At 52.8% G+C, this 20,868-nt stretch overlaps 1 protein-coding gene across 12 annotated transcripts in view; it reads left to right on the top strand.

Moving 5' to 3' along the window:
* The window catches only part of DMTN (dematin actin binding protein), a 56,113-nt gene extending 35,429 nt beyond the window's left edge, over positions 1-20,684 (top strand). For 4 of the 12 annotated variants that reach the window (XM_084807156.1, XM_084807155.1, XM_084807154.1 and 1 more), the window contains exons 4-13: positions 6,716-6,790; positions 9,437-9,457; positions 11,500-11,655; positions 12,014-12,058; positions 12,470-12,578; positions 13,046-13,102; positions 13,187-13,342; positions 14,455-14,576; positions 14,675-14,780; positions 15,704-16,209. In XM_084807156.1, the coding sequence (XP_084663282.1) occupies positions 6,716-6,790; positions 9,437-9,457; positions 11,500-11,655; positions 12,014-12,058; positions 12,470-12,578; positions 13,046-13,102; positions 13,187-13,342; positions 14,455-14,576; positions 14,675-14,780; positions 15,704-16,122 (1,266 nt within the window). In that variant the 3' untranslated portion in view covers positions 16,123-16,209. Of the gene's footprint in view, positions 1-6,715; positions 6,791-9,436; positions 9,458-11,499; positions 11,656-12,013; positions 12,059-12,469; positions 12,579-13,045; positions 13,103-13,186; positions 13,343-14,454; positions 14,577-14,674; positions 14,781-15,703; positions 16,210-16,598; positions 16,673-17,291; positions 17,686-17,834; positions 17,916-18,091 lie in introns of those variants that run through there. The other 8 variants (XM_084807162.1, XM_084807161.1, XR_014784031.1 and 5 more) reach the window with 7 other exon arrangements.
* The last annotated feature ends 184 nt before the right edge of the window (positions 20,685-20,868 follow it).

Genomic DNA, 20,868 nt, shown 5'->3' with positions numbered 1-20,868 from the left:
GTGAAATTGTGCATTAGTGACATCATGTTTGGGTGAAAGATCAGCCGGGCTCTTTTGCATTAAGGGGGAGGCCGGGTGAATCTCTCCCAGCCTTGAATTTTCAGCCAGCGGTGTGTCCAGGTAATTCTAGACCCTGGACAGAATGGTCTTATGGAGGCCTCCTTTAGATGGCTGTGCGTTATTTCAGTTCTGAAGCACACAACAGACATTTCTTCCCCCCACCCCGCACTGCCATTCCAGGCTTTACAACTGCTTCTGCATTCCTGATATGTTAGAACAATAATAAAACTGTTTGCCAACACTGATTTTAAAAGTATATATTCTGAGCATCTGCAGTTTTGCATTTTAAGCTCACTTAAATCGTAATACCTTCATGACTACAAAGATAAAATGGAGTTTGTTTCTGCTGTCCTCATCACCTTCCACTTCCAAATGTGTAACTGCACATTTGGTTTCTTTTTCCTAGGTGCAGAACTTGGCATTTAACCCTATTAAATGTCATTCTATTGTTTTCTGCCCAGCGCTCCAGTCTATCCAGATCCCTTTGATTTTGTTTCTGTCTTCCAAAGTACTAGCTATCCCGCCCAATTTTGTGTCATCTACAAATTTGATCAGCCTTCCCTGCACCTCCTGATCCAAGTCATTAATACAAATGTGGAAGAGCACTGGACCCAGGACTGAGCCCTGCGGTACCCCACTCGTTACCTCTCTCCAGTTTGAGAAGGTCCCATTGAAAAGCACTCTTTGAGTCCGTTTCTGTAGCCAACTGTGGATCCACTGGATCGTTGTTTCATCTAGCCCACTTTGAGCTAGTTTGCTCATCGGGATATCATGGGGCACTTTGTCGTAAGCTTTGCTGAAGTGGAGGTGTATTATGTCTACAGCATTCCCACGGTCCACAAGGGAGGTTGCTTGATCAAAAAATGAGATCAGATTTGTCCGGCAGGACTTGTTCTTGACAAATCCATGTTGGCTTCAAGTAATCACGGCATTGTTTTCAAGGTGCTTCCAGATGGATTGCTTTATCATCTGCTGCAGAATTTTCCCAGGGATTGATGTCAGACTGACTGGTCTGTAGTTCCCAGGTTCCTCCTTTTTACACTTTTTGAAGATAGGGACAACGTTAGCCCTCCTCCAGTCATCTGGCACTTCCCCCGTCTTCCATGATTGCTCAAAGATAATAGACAGTGGTTTTGAGAGTTCTTCTGCCAGTTCCTTTATTACTCGAAGATGCAGTTCATCTGGCCTTGGAGATTTGAACTCATTCAAAGTAATGAGGTGTTCCTTGACTGTATGCCTATTGATCTCAAGCTTCAGTCTGCCCCTTCAGCCTGTACTTCGCCTTTGTCAGGGGGGGTCATAGACCCTCTTTTGGGAGAAGACTGAGCCAAAGTAGGAATTGAGCACTTCTGCCTTTTCTTTGTAATCTGTTATCATTTTGCCATCCTTATTTAATAGCTGAACTCCCATTTATTTCCTCTGTCTTACTATGCATGTAGCTGAAGAAAGCCTTTTTGTTGCTTTTAGCCTCCCTCGCTAACCTCAGCTCGTTCTCAGCTTTAGCCTTCTGACGCCATCCCTGCAATTCTGTGCTACTGGCCTGTACTCTTCCTTTGTTGCTTGGCCTTCCTTCCACTTCCTATGTGTGTGCTTTTTTTGTTTTCAGGTCATCTCTAAGCTTTTTGTGAAGCCACATTGGCTTCTTCTGTTGTCTTCCACCTTTTCTTGTTGGAATTGTTTGTAATTGTGCATTTAGAATTTCCTTTTTTAAAAACTCCCACCCATCTTGGACTCCTTTTCTCGTTAGAGTCGCTTGCCATGGGACCTTACTGATCATTGTTTTGAGTTTATTAAAATCACCTTTCCTAAAATCCAGGGTACGCGTTTGACTACACTTGGCTTTTGCTTCCCTTAGGACCAAGAACTCAAGTATAACATGGTCACTTTCCTCCAGTGTCTACTAAGTCATCTCTGTTGGTTAGGATCAAGTCAAGGATAGCAGATCCTCTAGTTCCTTCTTCTACTTTCTATAAGAGGAAGTTATCCACCACACAAGTCAGGAATTTCCTGGAGGGGCCATGTTTTGCAGAATTTGTCTCCCAACAAATATTGGGTAAATTGAAGTCCCCCATTACTACTACATCATGCTTCCTTGAAACATTGGCTATTTGCTTTTCAAAAGTTTCATCCTCGTCTTCTCCTTGATTGGGTGGCCGGTAGTAGATTCCGACCACCAGGTTCCCTTTATTCTTTGCTCAATTTATTTTGATCCCGATGCTCTCGATGGGGCTACCAAGCTCATCCTTCTGTATTTCTGTGCAGAGATATGTATTTTTCACATATAGTGCAACCCCACCTCCCTTTCTGTTCCTCCTGTTCTTTTTGAACAAGTTACATCCTTCAATTGCTGTATTCCAGTCATGAGAGTCCTCCCACCAAGTCTCAGTTATACCTATCAAGTCATAATTTCCCTCCTGTATTAAGAGTTCAAGTTTGTTCTGTTTGTTTCCCATACTCTGGGCATTAGTATATAGACATCGAAGACCATGTGCTTCATAGTCTGGCTTTCTTCCTACATGTGTCTGAAGACTATTATTGGGTGCTATCAGAGCTGTTCTCTCTGTTGCAGTGCATGCACCTACGTCCATTGTTACCCCCAACTTTACAATTCCCTTCCCCGAAGGATTCAGTTTAAAGCCCTCCTGATGAAGTTCTTCATGCTGTGGCCAAACACATTCTTCCCAGCCGTTGTGAGGTGCAACCTGTCCCTTGCCAACAGCCCATCTTCCAGGAAGTATAGCCCATGCTCCCAGAATCCAAATCTCTCTCGTCGGCACCACCTTCATAGCCAGTCATTCACCCAGAGTATTTTTCTTTCCCTTTCTATCCCTCTTGTAACTACTGGAAGGATGGATGAGAAAACTATCTGGGCCCCAAAGTTCTTGAGCTTCCTTCCCAAATCTTCAAAGTCTGATGTGATTTGTTCGTAGCTCTGCTTGGCAGTATCATTTGTTCCCACATGGATGAGAAGAAAGGGATACCTGTCAGTGGGCTTTATGAGTTCAGGCAACCTTTCAGTCACATCTCGACTGAAGAGTCGATCAGTCACACTCGAAGCCAACATGGATTTGTCAAAAACAAGTCCTGCCAGACAAATCTGATCTCATTTTTTGATCAAGTCACCTCCCTTGTAGACCGTGGGAATGCTGTAGACATCATATACCTCGACTTCAGCAAAGCTTTCGACAAAGTGCCCCATGATATCCTGATGAGCAAACTTGCTCGAAGTGGGCTAGATGAAACAACGATCATGTGGATCCACAGTTGGCTACAGAATCGGACTCAAAGAGTGCTTATCAATGGGACCTTCTCAAGCTGGGGAGAGGTAACGAGCGGGGTACCGCAGGGCTCAGTCCTGGGCCCAGTGCTCTTCAACATTTTTATTAATGACTTGGAGGAGGAGGTGCAGGGAATGCTGATCAAATTTGCAGATGACACAAAATTGGGAGGGATAGCTAATACTTTGGAAGACAGAAACAAAATTCAAAGTGATCTGGATAGACTGGAGTGCTGGGCAGAAAACAACAGAATGGCATTTAATAGGGACAAATGCCAAGTTCTGCACCTAGGAAAAAGAAACCAAATGCACAGTTACAAGATGGGGGATACGTGGCTCAACCACACTACGAGCGAGAAGGATCTTGGAATTGTCGTCGATCACAAGCTGAATATGAGCCAACAATGTGATGTGGCTGCAAAAAAGGCAAATGCTATTTTGGGCTGCATTCATAGAAGCATCGCTTCCAAATCCCGGGAAGTACTAGTTCCCCTCTACTCAGCACTGGTTAGGCCTCATCTGGAGTACTGTGTCCAGTTCTGGGCACCACACTTTAAGAAGGATGCAGACAAGCTGGAGAGGGTTCAAAGGAGGGCAACAAAGATGATCAGGGGACTGGAAACAAAGTCCTATGAAGAGAGACTGAAAGAACTGGGCATGTTTAGCCTTGAGAAGAGAAGACTGAGGGGAGATATGATAGCACTCTTCAAGTACTTGAAAGGTTGTCACAGAGAAGAAGGCCAGGATCTCTTCTTGATCATCCCAGAGTGCAGGACACGGAATAATGGGCTCAAGTTACAGGAAGCCAGATTCCGGCTGAACATCAGGAAAAACTTCCTGAGTGTCAGAGCAATACGGCAATGGAACCAATTACCTGGGGAGGTGGTGGGCTCTCCCACACTGGAGGCCTTTAAGACGAGGCTGGACAGCCATTTGTCAGGGATGCTCTGACTTGGATTCCTGCATTGAGCAGGGGGTTGGACTCGATGGCCTTGTAGGCCCCTTCCAACCCTACTATTCTATGATTCTATGATCTCTAATCCGTCCTCCCGGGAGACAACATACCTGGTGAGTCCACGGGTCTTCGCGACATACTTGGGTCTCGATCCCACGTAGCAAGGAGTCTCCCGCTACTACCACTCTTCTTGTTGTTCTAGGCCTGGGTTTCATTGCCTCTGTTTGACTGTCCTTCAGCCTCTTGCTCACTCTCATGCAGGTTCCCCTGTGATTCTTCCTCTGCAGGCTGTCCTCCAGTCTCATCCGCAAGTACCTGGAATTGGTTCCACAGCTCCACTGCTTCCACTGGCGCAGAGTGGCGTCTAGTTCTTCTTCTCCTGTCACCCTTTTCCAAGGAGTATCCTCTACTCCATTTTTCTTCACCTCAGCATTTCCCACTGCCTCATCTTGCTGTTGCTCTTCAAGCTTCTGGTCTTCCCTTTGCTGCTGTAGTTGTAGTTGTAGTTGTAGTACCTGGAAGTAAGCCCAATTGAACTCAATGGGACTTACTTCTGAGAAGACATGTTTAGATTGTACTGTAACGCTGTTCTAAGGAGAAAGTGCACAGATTTTGTAGGGCATATGATAATTGCACAAAAGTAATACTGTAAAAATCTTTGGAAGAGTAAAGGAGCAACTGCTATAGAGTTGTGAAGGGGTGTGTGTGAAGGGGTGTGTGTGGCTCATGTTGATAGTGAATAAGTCTGAACATCTGTGGAGATGTATAAGTTACCACAAGCACTCTCAAAGCAGTGTCAGCTGTAGAAAATGGAAATATGCATACATACATAGTTACATTAAAATGGAAGTGATAAGATAATAGGGCATTTTGTCTTGCTCTATTTCATTTTCTACCTATATTGGATGTGGATTTTGTAATTTGATTGCAACAAGAGATTGCCTTTTGTGTACTAATACAGAAAGCCTAGAATATTTGGTGATTCATCACAGTTCTTTTAATATATATTTTATTGTTAGTTGCCCAGAGGACATCTGTTGTTGGGTGGTTTACAAATATTTTTAATACATAAATATGTTATTACATTTGAATATATGAACCAATGAACTCTTACTTTAAAACATTTTAAAAGGCAGCAATATATTGTGGTCTGGACTTCCAGCCTGCCTGCTTCTCCCCCACTTTCCCCTCCCAATTTGTTAACGTTCAGCTTGTAGCCCGCTAGCACACTGCTTTCTGGTGTTTAGTTGCTCCTAGCGAAGATAGTACATTGAAAGCGAGAGAAGCGTCCCCTGTGAATGGTGTGATGTGGTGGGCTGAGTCATCACAGAGCACTTGGAAACGTTTTTGTAAATCGGACCTAAGTACCTTGTGCATCTGGAAGGTGGGGCCCCCTGGCGGTCAGTGGCTTGTTACACCCATGAAGAGGGAGATTTCAGCACTTCCCCTGCCAACCACATCTCACTGTTGATCCTATTTCACGTTTGTGCAGCTTTTAGAGTGTTAGAAGCACTTTGTAGCCACTCTTGCAGAAGCCCTACAAGGCCGCCCGTAGAACGATCTCTGCGGGAGATGAAAACTGAGGTGGAGTGGCAAGCGGCCACCTCATGACCTGACAGGGAGCGTCCTGGCTCACAGATGACCATGGCTGAGGAAGCCACAAGCATGGGGACAGAGGCTCCCCACAAAGGCTCCCGAGTGTCTTTGGAGAAGAGCCTGGTCCATGGCTTCTGCTTCTGTCCAGGAGAAGCCATGCTTGCTTGAGCTGTAACATCACCAACAGAGACACCTTCCAGAACAATTTCCAGAAGGCAGCTGTGCTAGTCTCTTGGCCTGACAACCACCACCAGTCTTGTGGCCCCTTAAAGCCGAATGCGTTCCTTCTTGCTAGGGACGCCAGGGAAATCTGCAATGGATGGCAGAATGAAAGACGCCTGGCAACCTGCAGAACACAGGACAGATTTCACAAAATTCCAGCATAACCTTTGTGGACTATGGTCCACTTCAGCAGATGCATGGAAAGCTTATGCCAGAATAGATTTGTCAGTCTGTAAAGTGCCACAAGTATCTGGGTTGTTCTTACAGAACTAGTTGCTGTGACTCCCCCCGCACCCATGTGCTTGTGGCCAGGGAGGTTTCTAGACCACTTTCTGCATCAGACAGGTTCTCATGCACAAGGCAGAGTCCACAGTAAAAGGCCCTGGCATTCTTTTGGGACTCAGTGGAGCTTGCTTCTGCATAAACATGCTCAGAATGGCCCTGTTGTTGTTTTCCATAAAACACCCTTTTCCATCCCCTCCCCTTCTTGCAACTTCTGTCTGCCTCAGTCTTGAACGTGCTCTCTGTGTTCTTGGCCCCATCCGAGGGGATCCTCTGAGCTCAGACTCCTTCCCTTCTGACCAAGGTCTCCTCCTTCTCTTAAGCAGCAGCTGACTTCCCCGGGGAGTGTTGGCTCATCCCGGGGCTCCAGTGTCCCAGGATCACCCTCCAGCATTGTGGTGAGTATCGTTTAGTGTCAGTCTAAAACTATGCCCCATGTTCATCCCATGTGCTCCTAAGGCAGCATTACAAATGCTAAGATGTGAAACAAGAAAACAGGGAGCAGACAAAAAAATAAAAGAGCCCCATCAGTAGCAGGTAAGATGGTGGTTAGAGCAAGGAATGGAGTATTATGGTGCTTAGTAGTCTCATTTCACACTAGAAAAGGGGTTTCCAGAGCTCCAGCAAATAACGCCATCTTGCCTCAGGGGTGGGGGGCGAGATGAACAAAGTTTGCTTGGGGCTTCACCTGGCTATCAAGGAAGGCACATCTTGAATAGCATTTGCCCCATAGCCACATGCCAGTAATCGAATGAGATATTTGATGCAGGGAGGGGGCTTTTTGTAGCAGGGATTGTATCCTGGCTGCAGTGGAAAGGAGGCCTTGCTGCTGCCCCTCCACGCACTGCAGTTATTATTCAACTGGAGCACAGTTTGGGAGGAAACAAGTTCCAAGGAGTGTCGGAGACAGAGGTGGAGCAGAGCAGCTGTTTAAAAAGCTTACAGCTGGAGGGGCACATCCGTCAAGCCATTTTTAATGCAAATCACAAAAACCCAAACCCAGAGAATTCCAGAACATGTTGGGAGGAGGAGTTGCTGTGCTCCAACGCCCAAGTAGTGCCCGTCTCCAGGAGACAGTTGGGATGTTGCATTTTCCCTACCCAAATATACTGCTGTTCAAGGTCAGGGAAGTGAGATACACCAAAATAGAAATGCTCCCTTTGGTAAAGATGCCTGGATCATCCACCATGAATAACTTCTGCCGTCTCCCCAACCTGCTCGAAATTGCCTGGTTCAGCCCTCAATGCCCTGAATTCAAATGGCTCTCTGTGTGTTTCACTTCATGCTGTTTCCCAAAGAGGAAACCAGGAGGACGGGCCGCTTTGTGAAGCGCAGGGCGACCTGCCTCCCTGCCAGGAGGTTTGCTCCCTCGCCCACGACCAAGGGGACCTCCTCAGAGCGCCTCTATCCCTGGGCTTTCCTTGCTTCACACAATCCTGCTTGTGATCCACAAGCAAGTTAAGCATGGCCTCCCAAAGAGGAGTAGCCAGGGCTGCTAGTTTTTGTTCATGCACTGTTTCAGTCAAGCCATTTTTAATGCAAATCACAAAAACCCAAACCCAGAGAAGCCCAGAACATGTTGGGAGGAGGAGTTGCTGTGCTCCAGTGCCCAAGTAGTGCCCGTCTCCAGGAGACAGTTGGGATGTTGCATTTCCCTACCCCCCATATATTGCTGCTCAACCTGAAAGCATCCACTGTGATATCTCCACATCTCCCTCCCTCTCCCCTGTCGCACTGGCTGACTACCTGCTCACCCGGGCTTGCCCTCTCCCCTGCCTTTATCCCACCTCTCCTCTGCCCTCCCTCCCTCTTCTGGCTCCTTCCTTACTGCATTCAAACATGCCACTGTCTCCTCTCTTCTCAGAAACCATCCCTTGATCCATCTTCCCTCTTCACCTACCACCCCATCTCCCTTCTGTCCTTTGCCTCTGAACTCCTGAAGTTTGCTGCTCACTCTCGCAATCTCAGCTGCCCTCCAACTTCCCTCCCAGTCCCCTCCAATCTGGACTTCACCCCTGTACTCCACAGAAACTGCCCTCGCTGCAACTCCTAAAAGCCTCAACTCATCCTCATCCTCCATGACCCAGCCCTGTAGCCAGGTAGGGCAAATGCATGCAGTGCCCCCTAAAGCTGTTCTTCCTCCAGAATTTTTTTAGGAAAGTTATCGTTTTAATTTGTGACACGACAGACAAGGGCAGCCTCCATTTAAAGAATGACAACTTGTTTTAAGTCCAGGAGCAATTTAAGAATAGGAGCCCCTGAAAAATTCAGTGCACACCAACAGCCTCATCTGGAAGAGCCCCCAAGAGTCTGCTCACTCAAGACTCTCCCTGACTGAGCGTGGATTTTTCATGACCACAGTCACCCTATAATTACGTACGAGAGTGATCTTGAAAAAAACAGCCTGTATAGTAACATGACCCTTGAAGAGTTCCATATTAGAACTTTGTATTATGGGCTAGAGGTAGAGCCCACGCCTTGGGCTTTCCTTTGCTCTGCTTTTCGGTCTCGGTCTCGGTTGTGTTCTCCGCCTGGCCAGCAATAAAGAAGCATGCTTGTTTGCCTGCAGTAAGAAGGAAGAGTTTGTTTATTCTGCAGTTATGATGATGAGTAGAGCAGCATTGGGTGCTTATTGCTAAAGGGTGAAATAAAGAGATCACTCGAGATCTGGAAAAATACCTTCCCTGAGTTACCCTTTGCTCTTTTAAAGCACTCAACACGCTCACAGGCACAGGGGCTGTTTTCCTTTTTCTTGAGTACTTGATGGCAAAGGGCGGAAACAGCCCTAGAGGAACAGAAACACTGCTGCGCTTGCTACAGTTGGCTGGCGGGCCAGCCCCCTAGGCTGCAAGTCAGGGCTAATTTCTGATTTTCCCAGCGTGTGCAGCTAGCATGAGGCCTTTTCAGGGTTTCTGGGCAGAAAAATCAACCCAGCAACCAGTAAAAAAAAAAGTCCAATTGCTTTACACAATTAGTTTCCAATCGCTTAGTTAGTCCTTTATATAGCAACCAATTAAAAAGTCTTCCCTTGATTGTCCCAACAGGAAGGAAGATCCAAAGGGCAGGTATGTAAGTTCACACACGCTCTACATGGAGGAGGAGTGAGGGGCAGGTCATTGCCTTTCCATTCCCCTGGCCTGGCCCTCACCTCCTCTCTGCCGGGGGGGGGGGGGGATTGGCTGGCGCTATGCACCTTCCCCCCTAAATCCCCCACCTAGAAAAGTGGCTGCCCCACCCAACAAGGAAGGCTGGAGACAGCGGGTCTCTCCCTTCATCCCCTGTAGTCATCTGTCACCTTAACTACTGCAACATTCCCCTCTCTGGTCTTCCATTATCTCACCTTGGTCCCCTCAGCTGCCCAAACCATTCACTTCTCTTGTCACTCAGGTCCCATGACACCCCTCCTGAAATCCCTACTCCAGATTCCTGCCTGCCCCCAGATCCAGCACAAGATCCTCCTCATCCTTACCTTCCAAGCCCTCTATGCCTCTGCCATGCCCACATCGCCCAGCTCTTGTACCCCGAAACATCCCTACCCACGGACTTCCCTTGCCCAGCTCCGCCAAGGCTTCCTGCTGCCGCAAGACTCTGTCCTGCCACCATTGCGGCCTCCTGTGCTTTTAACTGCCTCCCACCCAGACCACCTCTGGGTTGCCCCCTCCCTGGCTTCCTCCACATCCCTCCTCAAAACCTGTCTCTTCCATGAGAACAGTGGTCAGTCGTGCAACACTGGTTGGAGGTGCCTTGAACACCTCCAACTAGTGCTGTGCGACATCTCTCTGCCCTGGTGGAAAAGGCCAGTGGGAGGGTAGTTAGTTGGGCACTGACATGTGACTTAAGGCAGCAGCTCTGTGTGGCTTCCCCAGGCCTGCAAGTTTGCAGTCCCTACTCTTTATCCTTGCCAGAGGGTGGTGCCACATTTGCCACAGGGAGTGTGGTGGGCGGATTGATCAAAGCCTGGATGCATATCCTTTAGTGGGGATGGACAGACTTTTCAGCCTGGAGGGCGACATCAGGTTCTGTGGGGGTCACGGGGGTGTACACACACAACTCTCATACAACGTATAACTCACACACACCGCTCACTCTCACGCACACACACGCCACTCACCTTCCTCTCACGCACACACCCACACATCAGTCACTCTCATGCATGCATACACACACACACCACTCACCTCTCTCTCTCTCTCACATACACGAACACACACGCTCGCATATGCACACACACCAGTCGCTCACTCAGTTCCAGCAGCTGCCTGAGAGCACTCCAGGGGCCTGGCGCCTGCTTCAATCAGGGCAACCCAACGCCCTCCCTGAAACCGCCACTCTCTGGCCACCCAGGAACCCTGGCTCTGGCCCTCCTCCACACCACTCTCTTGCTGAAAGATCCTGACATCCGGGAAAGCACCTGCCATAGAAGCTGGTTCCTGCCATAGAAGCCGCATTCCTGGTGAAGACAGACAGATGCTTTGGGAATAAGGCTTCTGTGGCAAGAACCATACAGTCTGTTCCTAGGCTGTTTTTTTGTGTGTGTGTGTCCCCCAGTTTTTTTTCCTGGTGGCTTGTGCAGGGCACACTTTTTGCAGCCTTGCATGACAGTAACAAATCCCAAGTTTATATACCTGAAATAATTCCTCTGTTTACCCCTCCCCCTTTCTTTGTTGCGTCTCCCTATTGTATTTTAAAAGCATTTTTACCCCGCTCTTCAGCCCAAAAAGACTCCCAGAACCACTTGCAAAGATTAATAAGAAGACAGTCCCTGCCCTCAGGCTTACAGTCTAAAAGAAATCACAGAAAAGGAAGAGACGGGAAGCAAAACTCAGGCACCAGTTCTTAGTTCTTACAGGTGTTCTTTCTGGCAGGGAAGGGTGAAAGAAGCTCCCTGCAGCTGGTCTTCCTCTGGCCAATGCTTGGGGCTGGGTTGGTCTCCCTCTGCCATGATGTTCTTCGGGGGCGGGGGGCAGCTTCCCAGTGGCCCTTAGTCTTCTGGCCCTTGGTTCTCACCTCATTCTTTGTGAAGATCTGTGCATGCATACACTGAATGCCACTTTAACCAAGACCTGAACCTCATCCCCCCGGGGTCAACCCTTTCTCCTCTCCCCAGGCGCGAATGGACGATGAGGTCCTGGCGTACAAGGACCTGGCCGCAATCCCCAAGGACAAGGCGATCCTGGACATCGAGCGCCCTGACTTGATGATCTATGAGCCCCACTTCACCTGCTCCCCTCTGGACCACGTGGAGAGGCTGGGTGGCCGAGAGGTGAGCCCTGCCAGGTCCTTGGAGTGGCTCTGGTCCTGTCTGGCTTCCGAGGCATCTTTGCTTTGCTCTCAGCTGCAGAGTAAAAGGAGGCTCTGCAGTTTTTAGAGAATGGTTTTGTAAGGCTTAGGGGTTGTTAGGAGACAGTAAAGCCAGTTATCGTTTAGGGGGGCTGTGAATCAGACTGGCTCTCTGCTGATCTCTTAATGTTGAGACATTTTATATGGTTTCATATTTGTTGTCTTGGTTTCCGTTAGCACTACTGTTGGCTAGCGAGGAGCATATAAAGAATAAACACACTGATAAAATAGCTTTTGGGCTGCATGAAGTAATGTCTCTCTCTCTCGACTCCTTTCTGCAGCGCTCCCTCTCACCCAGATCTCTCTCCCCTCCCCCTTCTCCAGACGTAAGTGCTACTCAGAGTTGCCTGGGAGATGTGTTACGAAGACGGGGATGCAAAGAGCAGCGGGGGGGGGGAGCATCCACCCTCACCCAGCGAGGTCGTTAATGCAAAGCAGCGTGTGCATGGGCTGCATGAGAGGCTCTCCCCACACCAGCGTCTCATGCCTGCATCTGTGGACAGATGTAGCTGGTTGCCTTCAAAAGCTCCGGCTGTGACTAATGTTGATCTTTCAGACGCTCCGGGACTGTTTGTGGGTTTCACCGCAAAGGCTTGCACGGCTACTCTTCTGCATCCGGTGTCCCTGTGTGAGGGAGGTTTTAGGCGAAGGGATGGCAGCCTGGGATGAGAGGAAAGGGGTGGCTTTCTTCTGATGGTCCCCTTGCTTCGATACGTCATCTGCACCCCTGCCTGCAGGTCAACCGTGACTGGATGGAGAACAAATCTCCAGGAAGTGCCTCCCAGGCAGCCAGGGGCCAGGCCGGCAGCGCAAGCCGCGGCGGAGTCCACCACTTCCACCGTCCCGGTACTGCCTCGCTGACTCTCCTGCCTGCTCTTGCCAGAGGCCCCTCGAGGTGTCCAGGGAGCCCTTGCCCTGTGCTCGTGGAGCCTGTCCTCCACTAGCTGCAGTGACTCTGGGCTGGGCGGACACATCCTCTTCCGAGAGCACCCTGCCTCACCAGCCCAGTTCTCCCAGCTGCTTGGTCAGGTCTTCGTCCCCCAGAGGATCATGGGGATTGCAGTTCGTGGAGGGTTGAGAATTCCCTCTAATCTCAATTCTCCAGAGAGAACGGCTACTCACCTAGCTTAAGCGTGTGGCTTATGAGAGCTCCAGGTGGGGAGGAGGGATGGGGGCAGGAGACCTCTCCGCAGAGCAGGGGAATATGGTGGGGGGAGGGTATGCCCCTGGGGCGCAAACCACCCCAGTAGGGTCCTCCAGGGATCCGCCCAGCATTGGGGATGTTTTGCCCTGAGCGTCTGCTCCTTCCGCAGATACCGACACAGTGGAGATGAACCTCTACAAAAAGCCCCCCATCTACAAGCAGAAGGGTAGGTGCTGCTCCCTGGTGACCTTTGGAGCGGGGGCCACCTGGCCTACAGCCAAGGCCAACCGTCTCCCCTGGTTCCTTCCAGAGCACTTGGCAGCACCCGCCCCACAAAGCAAGCACCTGATCGAGGGCCAGATCATTGAGTCCTCCAAGTTCCCAGCAGCCCAGCCACCGGACCCCAACCAGCCCGCCAAGATCGAGACGGACTACTGGCCCTGCCCCCCCTCCCTGGCAGTTGTGGGTAGGTGGTCCTAGGGCCAGTGCGAAAGCAGGCTTTATGGGGCGGGCAGGAGGGCTGCGGCTCCAGGCTAGCAGCTGCGCTCCCCGATGGAGCGCTGTGCCAAACCTGGGAGTGGAATGAGGGTGGGGGGCCCCTCAGGCTGGAAAGAGGTGCAGCCGCAGCAGCCTTAGAGTGCACATTTGGCGCATCCAGTTCCCTCACTTTGCCACAGGCCTGCCAGGGAGGCCAGAAGGGCCACCCCCATCTTGCAGCTTGTGGGGCTGAGGGTGAGAGTGAATGCCTTGCCTGGGAGTTTGTCTATAACTGCTGTAAATAAATAAGGAAACTAGGCTGGCTCTTAAGGGAGGCCCTCCAGCCTGGTGCAAGAGTTTGTCCCAAAATGGCTTCCCCACCCAGCTTTCCAGAAGCACCCCCCACCAGGCCCGGGCCCTGCTGCTGGCCACCCAGCAGGACTGGCCACCGAGCCTGCCAATGCAGCCTCCAGCCCGGCAAACGTCATGGCTGGCGTATTGCAGGTTCTTTGTTCTCCACCTTACAGAGGTCCTCTGAGGCACAGGTAGCAATGATGCCAGGCTGACTGATCTATAGACACTTCCTGGATGGAGTGTCTACCACGACTTATTAAAATGTTTTGCTGCCTTGTTTCTGGGGAGCAGAACAACCTTGTCTCTAAGCAAGAATTGTACTTAAAAGTTCCCACTGAATACTGTCCTGCTCCCGTTTCAGAGAATGCTCAGCTTCAGTAGGTTGCAATTGACCAGGGCATGTCATATCCTCTGTTACTTTGTTGCTCCTGCTTTTGGTCAGCTATGCCTGAAGAAGTGTTCTGTGTAACTCAAGAGCTGGCTCCCAGTCATGTGAACATGAGTCGGCCCTCACTTGCTCTGTGCGTTTTTTCTCCTGCGGGACCAGAACGTCCACCAAGTCCTCAACCCTGAGCATAGTCACTTGGCAAGAAGTGGGCCTGGCTTTGAGGGCTGAGGCCCTCTGCTCCGGTTCCCTTGCCTGGCAGTGGCCATGAGAGCGCACGCATTGCCCTTCCAGCCTGCGCCCCCCCCCCGCCCTTTCCAGTTCGCACTGTGTAAAGCCCCCCTCCCCTGCTTGCACCACAGAGACCGAGTGGCGGCGGCGGATGGCGTCCAGGAGAGGCGAGGAGGAGGAGGAGGAGGAGGGCGAGGAGCTCCGGGAGGATGTGAGGAGCCTGCGGGAGCTGCAGAAACGAGAGCTGAGCAAGGTAATAGGTGGTGCTGGGGGCGGGGGGGCAGGCGGCGGGGGGGGCGAGGTGATAGTGGCAGGTCCTGGCGCCGCTGAGTGCCCTTCCCATCTTCCCAGGTTGCCTCCAACCTAGGCAAGCTCATCCTGAAGGAAGAGATGGAGAAGTCGCTCCCAACCCGAAGGAAGGCCCGCTCGCTCCCAGACCACACACCCTTCCACGCCTGTGAGTCACCGTGCCTCCCCTTGCCTCCCCGCGGGCGGGGGGAGCCGCGCTCCTGGGCGTGGGGGGGGAGGCCAATGGAGGGTCTTGCTCTAGCGTAAGGACGTCCTCTTCACTCAGTTCTGTAGTGCCAGAGGACTTTTCCCACACTCCTGCTGGAGGAGGCCCTGTTTTTGCATTGAAACTGGAGGCAAACCGCTTCTGTATTCCCCAAGAGGATTACTTGTAGAGCACGCGGGAGCTCTAGCCGCCGCGGCCGCCACCTTCAATCGGTGTCCATGCCATCCCTGTTCTGGGGCTGCCAGTCTTCTGAGGAGCTGCCATAGAGCTGCCACACCTTTGTGAACCAGTCCTGCCCCCCACCCTAGCCCTGCTGGAAGGGGGCTAAACCAGAACGGTGACCCTTTCAGAGATACAGAGGAGTCCGCCGGCTGACAGGGCTGCATTGTTGGGGCTCCCGAGCACCTCTCCTTCCTGGTGGGATGGTGGCCTGCAGGTTGGGGATGGCCAGGTGGGATCAGTTGCTGCCCCACCTCTTGCGGAAGGGCCCCTTGGCCCAAAGGCCCAAGGCATTCTGCCACCTGAGGCAAAGAGCAAGCTGGCGCCCAGCCCAGCCAGAAGAGCCGACTGGGCACGGGCGCTGCTGGGACAGTCTCCTCCATCACACGTGAAGGCGGCACAGGTGTTTGGTGCTGGAGGGAGAAAATCCAAATGGCGGCCCCCACCCATCGATACGGGCCGGCCCACCAGATTCTGCAGCGGCGCTTCCCAGCGGGTTGCGCCAGGCCCCTCTGCCGGCCCAGCAGCAAGGCTGCCCATTCCCAGCGCCCCCGCCCCGCCCTGCAGCACCCCCGCCCACGTTCTGGAGCTGCTGTGGGTGAGCAGCGGTGGGTGCCGCAGTGACGGCAGCTCTTGCTCTCTTCCAGCTCTGCACATGGGCAGCTTCAAGTCCGCCTCCCTTCCTGCCTACGGGAGAAGCACCCTCGCCCGGGTAAGGTGTCAGCCGGGAGCCGCTGGGGCACCAGGGCTTCCCAGTGCACCATGGATGGGACCAAACCATTGGAAGGGCCTGAGAAGAAGAGCATGCCAGCGGGGTGGGTGGAGCGGGGGTCTCCTTCACGGCCCGTGCATCATGTGTACGGGTTCCGTGCCTGCACAGAGCTCTGGCAGGACTTTCTGGGGCCAAGACTGTCAGGCAGGAAGCCCAGTGGCCCAGCGCCCTTCTGCGCACTGCGAGGGGGTGGTGCCCCTGCTCTCCCCCCAGCTTCTCTTTGGTAGCCGCCACTGCCGCAGTAGTGTTGAGGGCTTTTGCAAAAATGACATGCTGGCTTTCCCTGGCATCTGAGCTGCGATTCTCTTCTATTACGCTTCTTCTGATCTTTCTGTTCGGCTTGCTTTCTCTCTCTCTCTCTCTCTCTCTCTCTCATATCCGCAACTCCCATCTGCCCCAGCCAGCAGGGCCCGTGCTTTGGGAGGCATCGGGTGGGTGGGGGCTCCAGACCGTTAGAAATACAGCCGGGAGGAGCCAGCCAGTCTGACCCCCGGCCCAGGATGGGGATCCCACGGACTGCCTCTCTCTCCTGCCCCCTCCCAAGCACCTTGCTCTGGGGCTCCAGCGCAAGTTCCGCTCGCAAGCCTCCTTCCTGGAGCTCAAATACCGCTGTGGCCACCCTTTGTCGTGTCCATGGCCAGAGCCCTCACCTCTGACCACAAGCTGAAAACCTGGGCAGACTCCAGCGCCCCTCCCTGCCGGAAGGGCATGAGAGGAGGGCCTTCTCTGCCCCAGCTGACTCTGCCTCCTCCTCTCTCCTCCTCCTGTAGCTGCAGTCAACAGAGTTCAGCCCTGCTGGCAACGAAAAGGGCAGTCCAGGTAAGAGAAGCGACAAAGCGCAGAGGCTGGGGCTAGGGCAGGCCCCCCTGCCGCCCCCTCCCCCCGCACGTGGGCCTCTGCTCCTGGGCCGCTTCCGACCAGGGCTGGGCAGAAGGCGGACCAGGAGCTGCCTGCGGAGCTCTGGGCTATTTGAAGCAGATCTTAATTTTTGTGAACCACCCAGAGAGCTTTGGCTATTGGGTGGTATAGAAATGACATGAAATAAATACGTACATAAAACAATAAATAAATATAGCCATAAGGCTTACTGACCCCAGATGGTTGAACAATACCAACAACAACATGGCGCCGCCATCTCAATTACACTGCTGGAAATTAAGGAGGCTTGGAGTAACCAGGAGTGGGGTTTTGGGTGGAAGGACTGTGAGCTCAGTTCAGTTCTGATACAACAAATTCCCAGAATTCTTGAATGTGAGTTCTCTCTCTTTTGCGCGTGGCTCTGGTTGGTCTAGTAAAAAACAAAGTAGATCCTGCAGAGCTGAAGCCTGCCCTAGACTGCTTGAGCCTCCCTTCCCCTCCTGCCCCCACCCAGCCTCAGCTGCAACCGCCTTACGACAAACCCCAGGAGATGGGGGAAGGTGAGTGGCCCTGCTCACCTCCGTCCTTCCCTTTCTGTCTTGCAGGCCTGCAGGTAAGCACGTGCCCTGCCACAGGAGGGATGGTGCCAGGAGAGGTGACGTATCTCCCCATTTCCCCACCACCCTCATCCCTGGCCCAGAGAAGAGCCGGGAGAGTGGCAGATGGTGCATCCAGCCCAATGGAAAGGCAGGGGAAGGTCTAGAGTACAAAAGGGGAAGTAAGAAATGGGGCCATGGGAGGAAGCGCGATGGTCCAGCTGCCCCAGCCCTTGGCTGGCTCTTGTGGGCTGGAACGGAGTCGTGCCAGGTGCCAGGTGCCTGTAGAAGCCCTGCACACAACGCAGCCGCCAGCACGTGGCTTCTTCCTCCTCCTCTGCAGAATGGCCAGAGAGGGCGCATGGACAGAGGGAACTCCCTTCCTAGTATGCTGGAGCAAAAGGTGAGGACCACGTTGAGGGAGGGGGCAGAAAAGGGAACACCGCCTTCCTCCGGTGCTCGGGGACGTGAAGTGTGCACCCACCTACCCAGGAACACAAGCCTTATTAAAAAGTGGGCCATTTGTTCTGTTGCCCTTCTCCCCCCTGTAAGATCTACCCCTATGAGATGTTGATGGTGACGAATCGAGGGAGAGTGAAACTGCCCCCAGGAGTGGACAGAACAAGGCTAGAGGTACAGGCTGGAATCTCTCCCCCACTCTTGCAGCATCAGTGCAGACCCCCGCCTGGGACCCTGGGGGGCTGCTGCCGGTCCCTAGTAGAGAATACGGCCTGGGGGGGAGGCAGTTAACGCGGCAGGCAGCACCACCCAAAGCAGGCACCTACCTGTTATCTCCCTCCCTGTCTCAGAGGCACCTGGCACCGGAGGATTTCCTGCGCACCTTTGAGATGACGCCAGATGAGTTTGGCAAACTGGCTCTGTGGAAGCGGAATGAGCTGAAGAAGAAAGCCTTCCTCTTCTGATCCCAGCCCTCCTGCCCCGCGCCAACGTGCTCCATGCGCACGCCGTGTGTGTCAATCTGTCTCGCATCACAGACGCTTTAGGGCTGCTGAGTGGGCTCTAAGGAACACTCCTTTCTCTCCCCTCACCCTCGCTGCGCAGGAGGCCGCAAGCCCAAGTTGCACAGGGGCAGAGGGGAGCCAGCCAAGGAGGGTGCGGGAAGACTAGCAACGGCCCCCTCCCCAGCCCTGGTGAAAATGAAATGCAGCAGCATGGGAGGTGCGGCTCCCCTTGCAGGGTGGGAAGCGGCAAAGACCACGGTGGCATTCAGTGCTGCTGCCCTTCAGCCAGAGGAGGCCTTTTGCAGCAGTGGTTTAGAGGGTTTGTCAGATGCTGGCATTGCACACACAGACACACACTCACATGGCACTCGCTCCTCTCTGGCATCTAGGGCTGCCAGGACAGGGATGAGATTCTTGCTTAGCCCTGGGCGCAGACAGCCCAATGGTCAGAAAGGAACACCAAGGCGTGCTCCCCGCTCCTGCCCGCCTGTTTGGCTGTTGCCTCAGCCCCTGGAAAGACACCCCCCCCCCCCCCGGCCAGATGCCCTTCCTTACCCATCCAGTCTTCAGCGCTCTGATGGTACCTTCTTGCCTGTGCTGCCAAAGTGATTCCAGAGAACGTGGACTGATACGCACACATGGACCAGTGAGAGGATCCACAGGCACCACCTGGACACCCTCCTTTGGGGCCTGCTCTCGCAAAACCCCACTGGCCCCAGCTTGATCCTTGAGGCAGGGGAGTGGCGTTTCTTTGCTGCTGTTGCCACCAGAGGCACGACTCTTAGCCCAGTAGCATGGGTCTCTTGCCCAGTTTAGGTCCAGTTCAGATAATTGCAGAGGAGCACTTTAATCACCAGAGGCCTCCACCCAAGCCCCACACCTCCTTCCCCAAGCTCCTCTGGGGCTAGAAAGGGTGACATCTGATGTTCAACCATCTCTTGTGCTAGTCACAAAGTGCTCTGTTACTTTGGATCAGCAAACGTACGAGGACAGGTTTGCTCATGAGCCAAAGGGTTAGAGGCCTTGATGCGGCGTCCAAGCAGTGAGAGGCCAGCTTCAGCTGCCATCTTCGCACAAGCCCTTGGCTCTAGAAGGGATGGAGGAGCAGCGGCCAGGGCCAGAGGCGCTCTGCAAAGGCTCTTGCGCTGTATCTGCCTTCCCCTAACAATGGTTCGCACCCTCAGCCACCAGAGGCCTGCGAGAACCCACTGCAGGGGGGCCCGGCTGCATCTCCACTGCCACACACAATTGCTGCCCGGTCACCAGGGGGTGTGGGCAGCACCAAGGGTTGAGCAGGAATCTTGTTGCCAAGGCTGGGGGCTCCCTTTCACACATCGTCCCCCTGGCAAGCTAGTGGTGTGACATGCACAAGCCACCACGTCGGCCCAGCTGCCAGGGCATGTGAGCCAGCAGGAGCAGGGGTAGGGAGGGGTGCACAGGTGAGAGACATGAAGCACGCCTGGTGGGTTTGGGGAGGCCCAAGCAGCCTACGAAAGCTGAACGTGAGGCGATGACGCGGGCGCACCGTGAGAGTGTGCCGCTCTCCTCTGCAAGCTGAGCTGCCACCGCGTGGCCGTTGCACAGCGGCTGGTCATCAGGAGCACTGTCTCCATCCCCATTCCCTTTCCAGGCAATTTGGTAGAGGGGGCAGAGGAGGAGTTTGCCACACACAGGCAGCCCCTGAAGAGAAAAGAGTGGCCTTAAGTGCCTCTGCCAAGCAATCTCCCCAAAACAAGCCAGTGCCTGCGCTGCCGGTCCACCTAAGGAGTGCCATGGGCAGGTCCTTTCCAACCACTAAACCCCTGGCAAACAATCCCACAAGAATCCTGCTACTCGAGAGTGTGGCTACAGGTGGGAAGAAAGGACCAGAGCCTGACCTCATGCGCACCTCTTTCCCAGAGGCAGCACAGTGGGCGGCGGGTGCGAAGGGAGCTGCAACTAGTCAGTCCTCAAGGTCAAGGGTAGAGTGTGACTTCAGGTGGCCAAGAGAGGAGTTGGACTCTCCCTCTGCCCTTGAAATGGCAGGATATTGGCTAGGGAGGGGTCCCATCCTGCACCTGAAATCCAGCTGCCTAGACTGTCCACAACCAATTCCACAGAGGCCAGCCCATGGGGCTGTGGAAAACTGCCTTTCCTGGCTCTACAGCAGGAGTCTGGAGTCTAACTCCCTTTTCCTCCATACAGCTCCTGCCGTGCTGTTCCCTTCCCAGCCACACCACTTTGTGCAAATGTAAAGAATGTAATTTATTAGAAGTCACTTGCTTATTCTTGCTTTTCACTGCTACTTATGTGAACATATCTATAAATATATAAATATGGACTCCTAATTATAACAGTGACTCACTGTTCCACCACCCCCTCCCCTTTTGCTGATGTCAGAATCTGTGTGAAGATGAGTTTTGCCCCCTTTTAATTAAATGTGAGGTGGCTTTATTCAAAAGGTCTCGCTCTTGGTTTGTTACTGCGTGACGCCAGGACTGGTGTGGGATTCCACCATGTTCCCATTTGCTGAATCCTTTCCAGCTACTCAGTCTCTCCCGTAAAAGAATGAACTCAAGTTCGTGTTCACATTGCCAAAACCGGGACTGAGTCTGGATCAGGGTCAAGGAGCTCCCCTTTGCCTG

This window comes from Heloderma suspectum, chromosome 6 (assembly GCF_057233095.1).
Source record: "Heloderma suspectum isolate Gila_16-S chromosome 6, 16-S_ref, whole genome shotgun sequence".
NCBI lineage: Eukaryota > Metazoa > Chordata > Lepidosauria > Squamata > Helodermatidae > Heloderma > Heloderma suspectum.
The sequence above is the reverse complement of the archived record's forward strand: the minus strand, read 5'-3'. Positions and strand labels throughout refer to the sequence as shown.